General features: G+C 40.5%; 3 protein-coding genes across 10 annotated transcripts; 1 reads left to right on the top strand and 2 right to left on the bottom strand.

Annotated features, from left to right (window-relative positions):
- Positions 1-75: 75 nt before the first annotated feature.
- Positions 76-1169, bottom strand: LOC125956690 (uncharacterized). The gene is made up of 2 exons (XM_049688787.1): positions 779-1169; positions 76-636 (listed from the first exon to the last, which is right to left on the bottom strand). Exons 1-2 carry the CDS (start codon positions 1043-1045, stop codon positions 445-447), a joined length of 459 nt encoding a protein of 152 aa, XP_049544744.1. The 5' UTR covers positions 1046-1169; the 3' UTR covers positions 76-444.
- A 175-nt stretch (positions 1170-1344) lies between these two features.
- On the top strand, positions 1345-3322 carry LOC125956689 (electron transfer flavoprotein beta subunit lysine methyltransferase-like). Of its 4 annotated transcripts, none has more exons than XM_049688785.1 (6): positions 1345-1509; positions 1575-1851; positions 2256-2459; positions 2568-2665; positions 2749-2954; positions 3043-3322. In XM_049688785.1, the coding sequence occupies exons 2-6, from the start codon at positions 1664-1666 to the stop codon at positions 3196-3198; spliced, it is 852 nt and encodes a 283-aa protein (XP_049544742.1). In that variant the 5' UTR covers positions 1345-1509; positions 1575-1663; the 3' UTR covers positions 3199-3322. The 4 variants fall into 4 exon arrangements, with proteins under 4 accessions (XP_049544742.1, XP_049544743.1, XP_049544741.1 ...); XM_049688786.1 differs by having other exon boundaries at positions 1575-2041; positions 2535-2665; XM_049688784.1 differs by having other exon boundaries at positions 1347-1481; positions 2535-2665.
- LOC125956686 (protein prickle-like) lies at positions 3307-11059 on the bottom strand. Of its 5 annotated transcripts, none has more exons than XM_049688773.1 (9): positions 10393-11059; positions 8081-9068; positions 6971-7751; positions 5886-5999; positions 5670-5798; positions 5388-5591; positions 5201-5298; positions 4055-5130; positions 3307-3982 (listed from the first exon to the last, which is right to left on the bottom strand). In XM_049688773.1, exons 2-9 carry the CDS (start codon positions 8971-8973, stop codon positions 3423-3425), a joined length of 3855 nt encoding a protein of 1284 aa, XP_049544730.1. In that variant the 5' UTR covers positions 8974-9068; positions 10393-11059; the 3' UTR covers positions 3307-3422. The 5 variants fall into 5 exon arrangements, with proteins under 5 accessions (XP_049544730.1, XP_049544729.1, XP_049544732.1 ...); XM_049688772.1 differs by having other exon boundaries at positions 10433-11059; XM_049688775.1 differs by having other exon boundaries at positions 10587-11059.
- Positions 11060-11070: the final 11 nt, after the last annotated feature.

Here is an 11070-nt window from a genome sequence, read left to right as displayed (position 1 = left end):
TTTATGTTGTAATCTAGACGACCTGTTCAGTTAGACATTTCAGATGAAATAAGATATTTTTCGAATGAATTGTTCTGACATAACTGTGAGCATATTTCTGTGATTTATTTTCAGAAAACTTCATTTGATATTTCTCATTCTCACATTCCCTCAAAGATGGATCCACCTTGTTAAGTACCAAGGGCTCTTATGTTTCGATCCTTCACACTATTCCCTAATGATTTACGGAATTACTCTGTCCGAGGCTTCCTAGACCATGCTTTTAACTTATATAAATTGCACTGTCCAAAGACCTTTAGCGGATTCGTAAATGGTCTCAATGTGCTGGACCGAACTTTCCGTTGTAAAGCACATAGATGCTACAATGTTGCATCTTCATTGCTTTTGGCCGCAATCCTTTGCGTTATCAGTTTGTCAACCCGGCCAAGGGCAACTTTGCACAGTTTACTTTTCTGGCAATTTAATAATCGGCTTCACAGGTTCTTCCCATTGTGCCTCGCAGTAGTCTATCAACTCGTTTTCATCAGGAGTAAGATTTTCACAGTGACTTCCTTCTGACCATCTTTTCTGTATCAAAACGCATGATTCCAGCTGATTTGAGCCCAATGTTCGACTGAGTTTTTCTCCATTGTCAAGCTAGAAATAAGGTAGAAAAGAAATTAAAGTTGGTTGCTTGGGCAGCTTAACACTAGCAACGATCAATTTGTGAGCCTGAGTTTCAGCAACTCATTCATGCGTTGTTAATGCTTTTGAACATTATGCGACAGTCGGTGCTCACCTTAATTATGTAAATGTCATGCTCGAAACAGAATGCCTCTAGAAGCACCTCGTGCATATGGTCGGTGCTGGAGGCAAGAAAACAGAAAAGGATTTTCTGGGGCGTCCTCGACAGAGCATGTATGGACTCGGACAACCCAACTACAGCCCGATTTTCTCGATTGGCACAGAGCAATGTTTCTCGTACAGTCAATCCTATCGCACTGATCACTCTTTCCGCACTTTCACTGAAGCAGGTTTGGCTACCGGTCTCCACAGTCACCACCATGTTGATATTGCAAGTGATTCAATTAACTTGTTTACTTGCTGTAATTCAAGTTTACTTGTTGTAAACTACGAAAGCTATAAATGAAAAAAAATAATAATTGACGGGCACACGGTTTGTTGCGCAGGTTTTCTTTAATTAACGAGACGACAAAAATGTCACACTTGCTTTTATAGAGAAACCCCCACTCCGCACTAACTCAATCGGACCAGGGTGAATCGGATCCGAAACATACTTGGCACGTACACACAAGCAACAGGTTTGCATGTATACATTCCTTTATCTCTTATTACTGGCGGCATCGGATGTAGGAAAGTCCCGCGTATGTGGTTGGGGAATTTCGGAACAATTTGGAAGGTCGCCCTGAGCGGTTAAACCCTACTACGCGTAAATTGTTAACAAGAGTTATAGCTATTTCATGTTCCTTATGCTTACGCAAGTAATTTAAAATATCTACGAGTTCAAAAGTTTGTATTCGGAGTAAGCCATTATAAATGTGAGTTCATGTGTTTTAATTCTATTTATGTTACAGATTAAAACGCTCTTCCGTGCCGATGATAAGAATCTAACAAAACTTTAATCGCGTTTTACCTGAAACGAGTGTGGAACAATATTCAAAACATGTTTTGTACGAGAAGAAATCTGATGACTGGGATTGCCGCGATTATCGCGAACCGGAGTTCGTCGTATGTGCGTATTTTCCAGACCGTGGCCGAAGACATCATGAAATTTCCTTGCAAACCGTACTCGATCGATCACAGCGATTTGCCTGGGGCGTGTGTTACGGTTTCAACGAAAGCACTGAGTCAGTGAGTAAAAAATCATTCAAGTAATAATTGATTAACTTCAATATCAATGTAAACGATCTACTACAACACAATAAGGTAGACTTTTCTTTCCCTTTTTCTACTTGATATTATCCAGACATATATCTGGATAAGCACATTTATTAATGCTTGACACAGCTCAATTAATCATTGCGACGAAGAAGCTAAACAAGTAAGCTTAGGCTATTTATAGCAATCAAAATGCATAGCGTTCGGTCAATAACACTAGAGGCTCAAATTTGACGAGGGTTTCGTTCGCCGTTAAACTGTCTATCTAACAGGACTGCTGGTGGTTCATTAACTGTATTCGTGACAGGTGCAACGCTCGCGAGGCGGTTTTTGATACATAACATGTTTGTTTTATCTTTAATTCCTTATGATCAAAGAAAAGAAAAGATATGCGATGTTGCGATGCGCTCAAATATATTATCAAACACATTCTTGTCACGTCAGCACATGACGCCAGAAGTAGCACTTCATCTCATAACGCCTGAATGTGCTATTTATCATCAACCGATTGGTGCAGATTTCCCGTTCAAGAATGATCCATTTTGGGGATTCTATTGGCCCGGCGGGCAAGCTCTGACTAGGTAAGATCAACTGTTTAAGAAAACAAGCCATTCTCTGTTTTGATTTCTTTAAGGTTGGATGGTCAATCTTTTTAGATTTATTCTTGACTATAACGATCGTTTCCGCAGTAAATCAATTCTCGATCTAGGCTGTGGATGTGGTGCTTCTACGATTGCAGCATTACAAGTTCAGGCAAGCCATGTTACTGCAAACGATATTGACCCAGGTATTTACTCGAGAGGAATTGAATACTACCCATCAATAAGATAATATTACTCATTACTCACGGCTTTAACCTGCATTTTTCAGTTGCACTGCAAGCTACACTTTTAAATGTGGAAATAAATGGAGTCATGAATGAGAGTATGCTATCCTTGAACGAGTCGAATCTTGTCGGCTGTGACTCCGAGCTAATAAATTGTGATATTATAATAATCGGAGATATGTTTTATGATAAAGATATTGCTGCTATTCTACATCCTTGGATGCAGAGGTTGGCTCGGCAAGGAAAAGAGGTAAGCTGTAAACCAAAAATCAAATCGTTCAAAATAAATAACAAAATAATAAAAACATTAAATTTACAATTATTGCTTTCCATCATAGATATTTGTCGGCGATCCTGGGCGACATGGAATCACAGAGACAAGTATACTAAGAGAAATGGATCATATAGTACGATATACGCTACCCAACAATGTATGCCTAGAAAATAACGGATTTTCACATGTAAATGTATGGCGGTTCCGGGAAAATCTATAAACTATTATGCTTGTACTTTAAAATCCGGAAACATACATTCTAAAGAATTACGTGAAATTTAATTTTCTCAATATTTCCATTCGAGAGGAAAAAGTAGATCTATGTGGTTTCTTGTAGCAAAATAAAATGTTCAAAAAATTCTATTTTATTGTTATTTACTTAAGAATTGTTTTTAATTTGAATTCAGAGATTTAGTTTAGATCTTATTGTTTTGATTTAACTACTTACGATATGATGCAATTTTTATTGTCCTTTTCATGAAGCGCACTACTGCTGCTGGTTGCCGATTGAAGTTGTTTGCGTTTCCGCGCACAAGCCAACGAATTGTTTGGCATATAGTGTATTCGTGTTCCTCCATAGGAAGTACGGCGAAGTGGTAGCTCATAAACATCGTCATCAGCGCTGGAGGAGCTGGATGAGCACGTTGAGCATAAACTTTGGGTATCCGAGTCTGCGACATGTTCTTGTTGCTCATCACGGTAATGCTTCCGCTTTTGAACAGTCTCTTCTTCCGCTAGATCTTCATCATCAGAAGCGTAACTTCTACGTTCCAACAGAGCGCGACGACGCCTAGGCGAGCGTCGAGACGAACTACGGTCCTGGCGAGTAATCTGATCCGACCGGTGATGGTGTCTTCGAGCAGAAGTGTTATCTTGACGGTCATCTGATTTCTTTTTAGATGATTTGGAAACTCGATTTCGTTGGCCTACACGAGGGCAACTGTTCTTTGTTCGAGGAAGAGAATCTTGAAAGTCTCCTTCGAAACGAACTTCTTTTTTGATCACTAAAATTAAAAGAAAATGTTATTTTTATGGCACAAAAGGCTTCCGATAGTACAATGGGATCTCAGATTTACCAATAGGTGGTGGAGTTGGAAGCTCCACGATCGAGTGTGAGGCATCCGAAGCATTTTGGCTGTGTTCATCAGCATAATCTGTACGGATAGCGGTATTATCTTCGGTTGGTATCGGGCTGCCAGTATCACTGAGGTATGTCGATGCAATTTGTACACATCTGGCTAGTTCAGGCATTGATGATGTTAAAATTGGTGTAGCACCGGCAATGTGATTTATTTGTAAAGCTACTCCAGATGTGCCGTCTGCTGCAAATGTTTGTGAGACAGCTATTTCACTCCCGGCACGCTCGATTAGCCAGTGCTGTTCAAGACTTTGTCCAAGATCTGTCAAATCGAAAGGTTGCCTACATCGGTCTTTTTGAAGTAATCGGTTTAGCTCCGGGGAGCATTGTGGAATACGGTTCCTGTTTGAATTGGCGTTGGAACGATGTCTGCTTGATTCATCACACTCCTGATTGTCGACGCTCTGAACATGGACGACGTCTCGTAAAGCTGTAGATGAATCACTGGTACTTGCTGTGTTCGTAGTTATTGTCGCAAGAGTTGTACTAGTATTTCCTGTTGCAGCAGACATTGAGGTTGCTGTGGTAGCCGCAGTATAGCAAGAGACAGTCATCTCATCGTTACCATTATCATCGAAGTTATGCGCACTACTGACAATTGTCAGTGGAGTTATGTGTGAGGGTGGATGATGCGCATCTTCTGAGTTTTTCAATGGCTCGGGAGACTTTGGCTGACTGGGAGAATTCCTCATACAACGCTCGACCCCGCTTGAAAACGTTAAGCGATCTTGGCGAACATTAGGCATTGAACATTCAGATGGCGTTGGGGGTTCTCCTTTGCTACATGCTATAGAACAATAAATTTCCCCGCGCCTTGGCAAGAATGGTCGACCCAATAAAGAGCAACGGCACGTGCTACAAGCAAAACAGTGCTCCGTGGCATGCCAGTGTTGTCCATCGTGGCTCATTTGGCCTTGATCAACTCCAATAGGTTCGCTACAGAAATCACAATATTCCGCAAACATGGCGTCGAAGCAATGTAGACAGTATGGCTTTCCATCGCGCATGATGTATCTGGCAGTTAAGAAACAAAAATGAATTAATATATTTCGCTACACTATGTAATAACTAAACAAGAAAATACCTTTGCCCTCCTAACTGTTTCTCGCATTCGAAGCAAGCAAAATGTTTTATGTGCCAGGCACGTCCTTCAGCTTCCGTACATTCATCAGCCAGAATAATCTTTTAAATGGAAAGAAACGAACCGTATAACAATTACAGTATTAAACTTGGGCTTAAACTTGGGAAGTATTTGGGGATCGCTGCCTCACCTCATCACAAGCCGAACATCGTGGCTTGAGTGTTTCCGCGTGATGCCTGCCGCAGTAAAGACGTCCTTCACGGTGAAAATATATAAGATCGACCAATAACTCTTTGCATACACAACAAGAGAAACATGCTGGATGCCAACAAGTGTTTGTTTCAAACCGCGACGCAAATACCATCATATCACCAGACGATGTCATTTCACCACACTTTAGAATGTTGTATAAAGACATAGACGAATTACTTGAAGCCAATCAAAACAATTTGAAGAACTATTTTATCCTTACCCGCTCACATAACGATGCAGTATTTATTTGCTTCACCGTGCCTCGACCTAGAGCTTCGCGCTTGCGTTGAGCGGAAAAGAGCTTTAGCTCTTTGCGTTCTTCATCGGTTAGCGAATGACAATATCGGACCTAAAATTAAGGGATTAGTTGAACTAGAAAAAGTCACACACCTTCTAGATTTGCAACCAAACATATAGTTTCTGTTCATAGATTTACCTCGTTATCGTGGGGAGGAAGCTGTTGAAGTAATTGCCGAACACGGTGTCTTTCGCCAATACTGTTTACATACGGCACTTTATCCTCCGGGATAGCAGAAAAATATAAATGGACCTGAAAATCATGATAAACTAATGATACAAGCCTGTCTTTTGAATACTTCAGAGCTGTTGAAGTTGAAGTTGCAGAAACTATGGAAAAAATCAAACTGGAAGGGGTTGTTCTGTTCAATAAATTACACTTTCTTATGAACATTTCTTTTAAACATTGTAGAATATGTAACATTGGATCACGCCAATTTTAATTATGCAGTATGTTGATCGCTTTAATACATATGCATAATTTAAGACAAAGGAAATGCAAACGTCATGTATAGAGCATTTAATTAGATGCATTATGTGGTATGCGCCAGTATTCATGGCAGGAGAATTCTAATATCTTCTTTTAACGTTTCCCATGGAAACACTGCACTTAACATAATTCACAAAAGGGTGAATGTACCTTCAACTTATAATCACAGAGAATAATGTCGCCACGATCGCTAATATCTAGACAGTAGACAGAGATTACAGGCAGAACGATACCTCAGCTTCTAGATCAACCAGTTCTCCGAGAACTGGTTTTGTAACAAATGCAAATTAAAGTATCCCACATAATTTGCTACATCAATGATCACTTCAGTGCATAAAAGAATAAAATAACATTCGGGTGGATTTTTCGTAAATTATCATTTCATTTTGTTTCTGGTAAGACGCGACATATTAATATTTTTTAACTAATATCGAAGATTAAGTTTTTTCTTAGTGTGCTTCAGTTTAAAAATTCTACTAATTCCTTTAACCGAAATCAATCAAAAACTTTGTTGATTCTAGATGGTTTTTTTTAACAAACTGTCAATCTTTATATATTTCGCCCCTAAGCGATCATTCAAGCCGAAAAGTGTTTAAAAAAAACTTCCCAAATGACGATCAAGGCACGCAAGCTTGCAACGCCAAGAGTGTAATTATGAAATTCCAGCAGACTAGTTGCTGCACCTTGATGGAGAATTGGTAACGCAACGAAAATGAAACGAAGAAGAACCGTACCTGGTCCGGCCGCAAACCTGGTGGAACCCAAGTATACTCTTCAAGAGCGCAGCCACTATCATCATCCGACTGCGAGTAGTTATGAGCTCCAACCATCCCACCAACCACCGCTGCTTGTCCAACTGCTGCAGCAATTGCCGGACCTCCTGCTCCAGCAATCGTTGCAGCATGTCCCGGGGAGCCGCTTGCTACCATAACTGGTCCGCGCAAGTGAGATACGTGCTGATTCACAGGAAAACTGGCTGCAGGAACGGAAGATACATGTTGAGGCACAGGAGGTGCAATCAATGCTGCCGTTGATGGTGGTAGCAAATTGTACGGATACTCAGATGTTGCAATCGACGGATAAGGCTGATTTTGTTGGAATACAGCGGAGCGGTTTGAAGGATCGTGTGTGGTTGTGTTACAAGAAATAGCAGCGGGAAGGCTATCAGACTTCGACTGTAGAGGTGGTAGCCTAAAGGAGTCTCTCCCAACAACGACACTTGAATGAGCATAGGCTATACCGGGTTGTTGCTGATGCTGCATGTTCATCCCTCCTGCTTGTTGCTGAGAATATTGGTTTACAGATTGTTGTTGTGGTTCCAGCGCTGGTAAAAGCGCATTGGTATCGCTGCTACCATAAAGCAAAGGGGATGGAGAGTTTATCAACGCATTTCGGCTACCATCAAATGGAGAGAACGGTGGTTTAGTTTGCGTCGGTTGCTGATAATGCTGGACCGGTTGTTGAGATTTTTGGTATGGGTACGACATTTGAACTGCTTTGTGCAAAAAATGTGCTCTGGAAAAAAATAATGAAGAACATGTTTCACAAATCAAAAATGTTCAAAACATAGAATGATTGATTAAAGAAGATACAGTCAAATCATGATAACGCTTACTTTTGTTTAGTTCATATGATTCATACTATTTGTTTAACTTTTACCATTTATATGTATAAGTTCATTTTTAACTTAAAAATTGATTTGTGACCCCTACGACGATAACATAATATAAACATAGCGTTTATATCTGCTTTATATTGGAACTTTACTTAATAAATTTCCCGTAGGACATTGTTAAAAGGCTTATTCCACATCATTTCGAATCGGTCTACGAATGATTACTCACACATGTTCGTTGTATTTCGAATTGGTCGCAGATGATAAAAATTTAGAATCCTGGTTGTGATGTTGATTATTGCCCGAAAGAACATCGTTGTATACGATTCCATCGGAGCAAGGAATCCCAACCTGATGATTCATAAGTTCAGATATATGTTGTTGCTGGTCATAGTTCAGCAGTTGTAAGTCCTCGCCGTTCAGGTAGAATGCTCGTTTTATCCCTGGACGATGCTCGCATTCACCTCGATGATCTATATCCGTGGCTGGCGATGGTTGCCTAGCGTCCACGTTGATTCCACTATCGGAACGCTGTTCGTCAACTTCCAGCTCTTCGCTGGAACGCAACGCAACGCTTCGGCTGCTAAGACATTCATTATCCCCCAGGAGAAATGATTCATCCAGCAGCGTTACTCTTTTTCGTAATATTCCTGGGGGAATCGATGTAGTTTTTTGATTTCCAGTGGCTGCATCGTCACTTTTTATCGGTGCCTGCGATGCTTCGCTCAAATGTAAAGAGGACGATTTTGCCACAAGTGATCCCTCAAGAAGTTGCGACCGAGGTCCACTTAACGCAATAGCCGCTTGATCAGAGTAATAATGCTCCTGGTGGAGCACATCTGAGCTGTTGGTAGAAGATGCAGGAGCGATTGGGGCCATGCTTTCAGAATAATTGCCATAACTAGCCCTTTGGTGATTGCTCGATGCGGCCAACCGTTCCGAAGCTGCTTTTCCATAAATTTGACGATAGTATTTCTCTTGATTACCATACAGGAAACAGACCTTCCACCATTGCTTGGCAATTGCGTTGCTACCACTGGAACCAGTACTTCCTTTCCCCATCACAGGGATTTGCTCTGCGACAGGTTTCGTTGATACGTCCGGATTTTCACCGCTCGTCATATTTTTGAATAACTTCACAATTTTTTCAAAATAATAATGTTGGAACACAAACTATCCGTACACCAACACTATACCGCAAACTGTCCACCATACATCTATTTTCACCAATATAAAAACCGTATATCTAAATTAAAATGACCAATAGAATGGACCTTCTTATGCTCATTGTCATCTCAAATCGGATTTTCGGGGACCGAGATTTGATATATGCCGGAAAGCCAACTAAAGGAAGCTTGCTTTATAAAAAGGTGCACATAAATCCAATTGTAGCATACACACGCAAGAAAAGTTAAGCCGATCATAAAATCGGAAAACGCGTTTATAAAACCAAAATAAGGGAATAGCCCGCAGGTGAAAGAAACCCACCAACACTTCCCGGAGACACAAATTCATTTGATCAACGACACTGCTCATGGGAAAATGAAAGTTTTTTTTTCGTGAATCATTTCCCACGAAAAATCCACTTTATGGGCAAGAGTAGGCATTTTGAAAAGGCAACATAAACGTAGGGCACTAAGGGTTCTAGTCACTAGTGACCTGCTATGTTATGATAGAACTATACTTTTCTGATAAAAAAGAATGCCTTTGAGAAAAGTCACTCGTTTCTAGGCTGTAACCGTGCGAAAATCTGCAAATAAACACGAATTGTCACACCTCATTCTTTAAGTGTTATTGATTTTGTTTCTGCCCACAATCTCACAAAGTATCCCTGGATATCCGTCTTTTCCGGATAGTCAAAATTTATCAGACTTCATTATAAGCGATGAAGTACTCAATAAGTGGAATGGGAAACAAGAGAGAATCTGTAAGAGTTTCTTAACAAACACTGATGGCTACTTCTCGGTCTACCTCTAGAGATATGTAATACGTTATAGTATATGGGACCAGTATGCTATCTGAGCGTGGCTTTCTGCATTTCCCGGAGCGGTGGTTTGTTCTTAACTACTCGGGCACCCTTCTCAACTCTTCAAGCGTGTGTAATTTGTTTGAAGCCATTGAAGCGGAATGTAGATCGGCAGCCAACCGTCCAGACACCGTGCATCTTTTTATCTGCTCTCCCCTCTAGAACTTGCGTTTCTCTTTGCTCTTCGGCTTAGTTTCTCAGCAACCAAAAAAGTCGCTGTGCAGGTGCAACCTGTTTTTGTTGTTTTGCATGCCAAGCTACGTTTATGCCGCCCGTAACTTTGAACAAAAATTCGAAAGATCAACCTTTCATCGATGGTATTTCATAAGTCTGAGGTGCCTTTGAAACTTTCACCTTGCGCAGAAACGAGCGCAAGTTGTGTCCTGTTCCCAGCTGAAGAACGCGATTTTTATCTTGCTCTCCTAGTTTGGGGCTGTTTCTCGATGTTTATCACAATCGTGGCTTAACTTCTTTTAAATATTTTAATACTCTCTTCGCGTTTCAAAATTCGTTACATAGTTAACACGGCAAGTATTCTCCAACATATTTCCACACCTTTCCACCTATACCGCCGCGCAATACACACAACTACAGGCACAGTTTTACGAGGATTTTTTTCACATTTTATGCGATCAACCACACAAATAACAAATCCAAATCCCTTGATTTTAATACAAAATCCGAACACGAAAAGTCATTCCGATAATACTTCTGAATAGCTGAAGATTTCCTCGATAAAAAGATCAAAGATCCATTTAAATGGAGAAATTTACACACGTCCACATTTACACACGATCATCGCCACTCCACTACCCGAGAAAAAATAACCCGTTATGCGACGTGGATGGCCTTACGAAGGAGCGGATTCATTGAAAGGACGCCTCGCCAACGCTAGCAACTCTTTATAATTTCATTAATAATAGCTTCATGAGGATTTCGGTTAATTTTCTTTCGTTGAAACTTTATCTTATCGATCTTCCGATCGGTGTTTTGGCCGATTAGCAACTTTTGGAAAAATGAGCTACAATTTAAGTAAATAAGAACGAGTATATAAGGGCGAAATTGAAAAAATGCGAGCGAAAAAGTACTCGAAATCGCTCCGCTTGAATTTATGTTGCGAGCGATCATTTTCTTGCGACAGAATCAAGCAGACAAAACCATTTGAAAATTCAACAGACTAGATCCCCAAAAAG

Source organism: Anopheles darlingi, chromosome 3, assembly GCF_943734745.1.
Source record: "Anopheles darlingi chromosome 3, idAnoDarlMG_H_01, whole genome shotgun sequence".
In the NCBI taxonomy this organism is placed as follows: Eukaryota; Metazoa; Arthropoda; class Insecta; order Diptera; family Culicidae; genus Anopheles; species Anopheles darlingi.
This window is presented reverse-complemented; position numbering and strand designations above follow the sequence as displayed.

Coding starts and splice junctions, on each gene's coding strand:
- LOC125956690 (XM_049688787.1), bottom strand. CDS start 1,045: ATGGTGGTGACTGTGGAGACCGGTAGCCAAACCTGCTTCAGTGAAAGT. Junction 637..778: donor ATGACATTTACATAATTAAG/GTGAGCACCGAC, acceptor CCTTATTTCTAG/CTTGACAATGGAGAAAAACT.
- LOC125956689 (XM_049688784.1), top strand. CDS start 1,664: ATGTTTTGTACGAGAAGAAATCTGATGACTGGGATTGCCGCGATTATC. Junction 1,852..2,255: donor TCAACGAAAGCACTGAGTCA/GTGAGTAAAAAA, acceptor TTATGATCAAAG/AAAAGAAAAGATATGCGATG. Junction 2,666..2,748: donor TGCAAACGATATTGACCCAG/GTATTTACTCGA, acceptor TGCATTTTTCAG/TTGCACTGCAAGCTACACTT.
- LOC125956686 (XM_049688773.1), bottom strand. CDS start 8,973: ATGACGAGCGGTGAAAATCCGGACGTATCAACGAAACCTGTCGCAGAG. Junction 5,299..5,387: donor GATGTTCGGCTTGTGATGAG/GTGAGGCAGCGA, acceptor TCCATTTAAAAG/ATTATTCTGGCTGATGAATG. Junction 5,131..5,200: donor AAACAGTTAGGAGGGCAAAG/GTATTTTCTTGT, acceptor CTTAACTGCCAG/ATACATCATGCGCGATGGAA.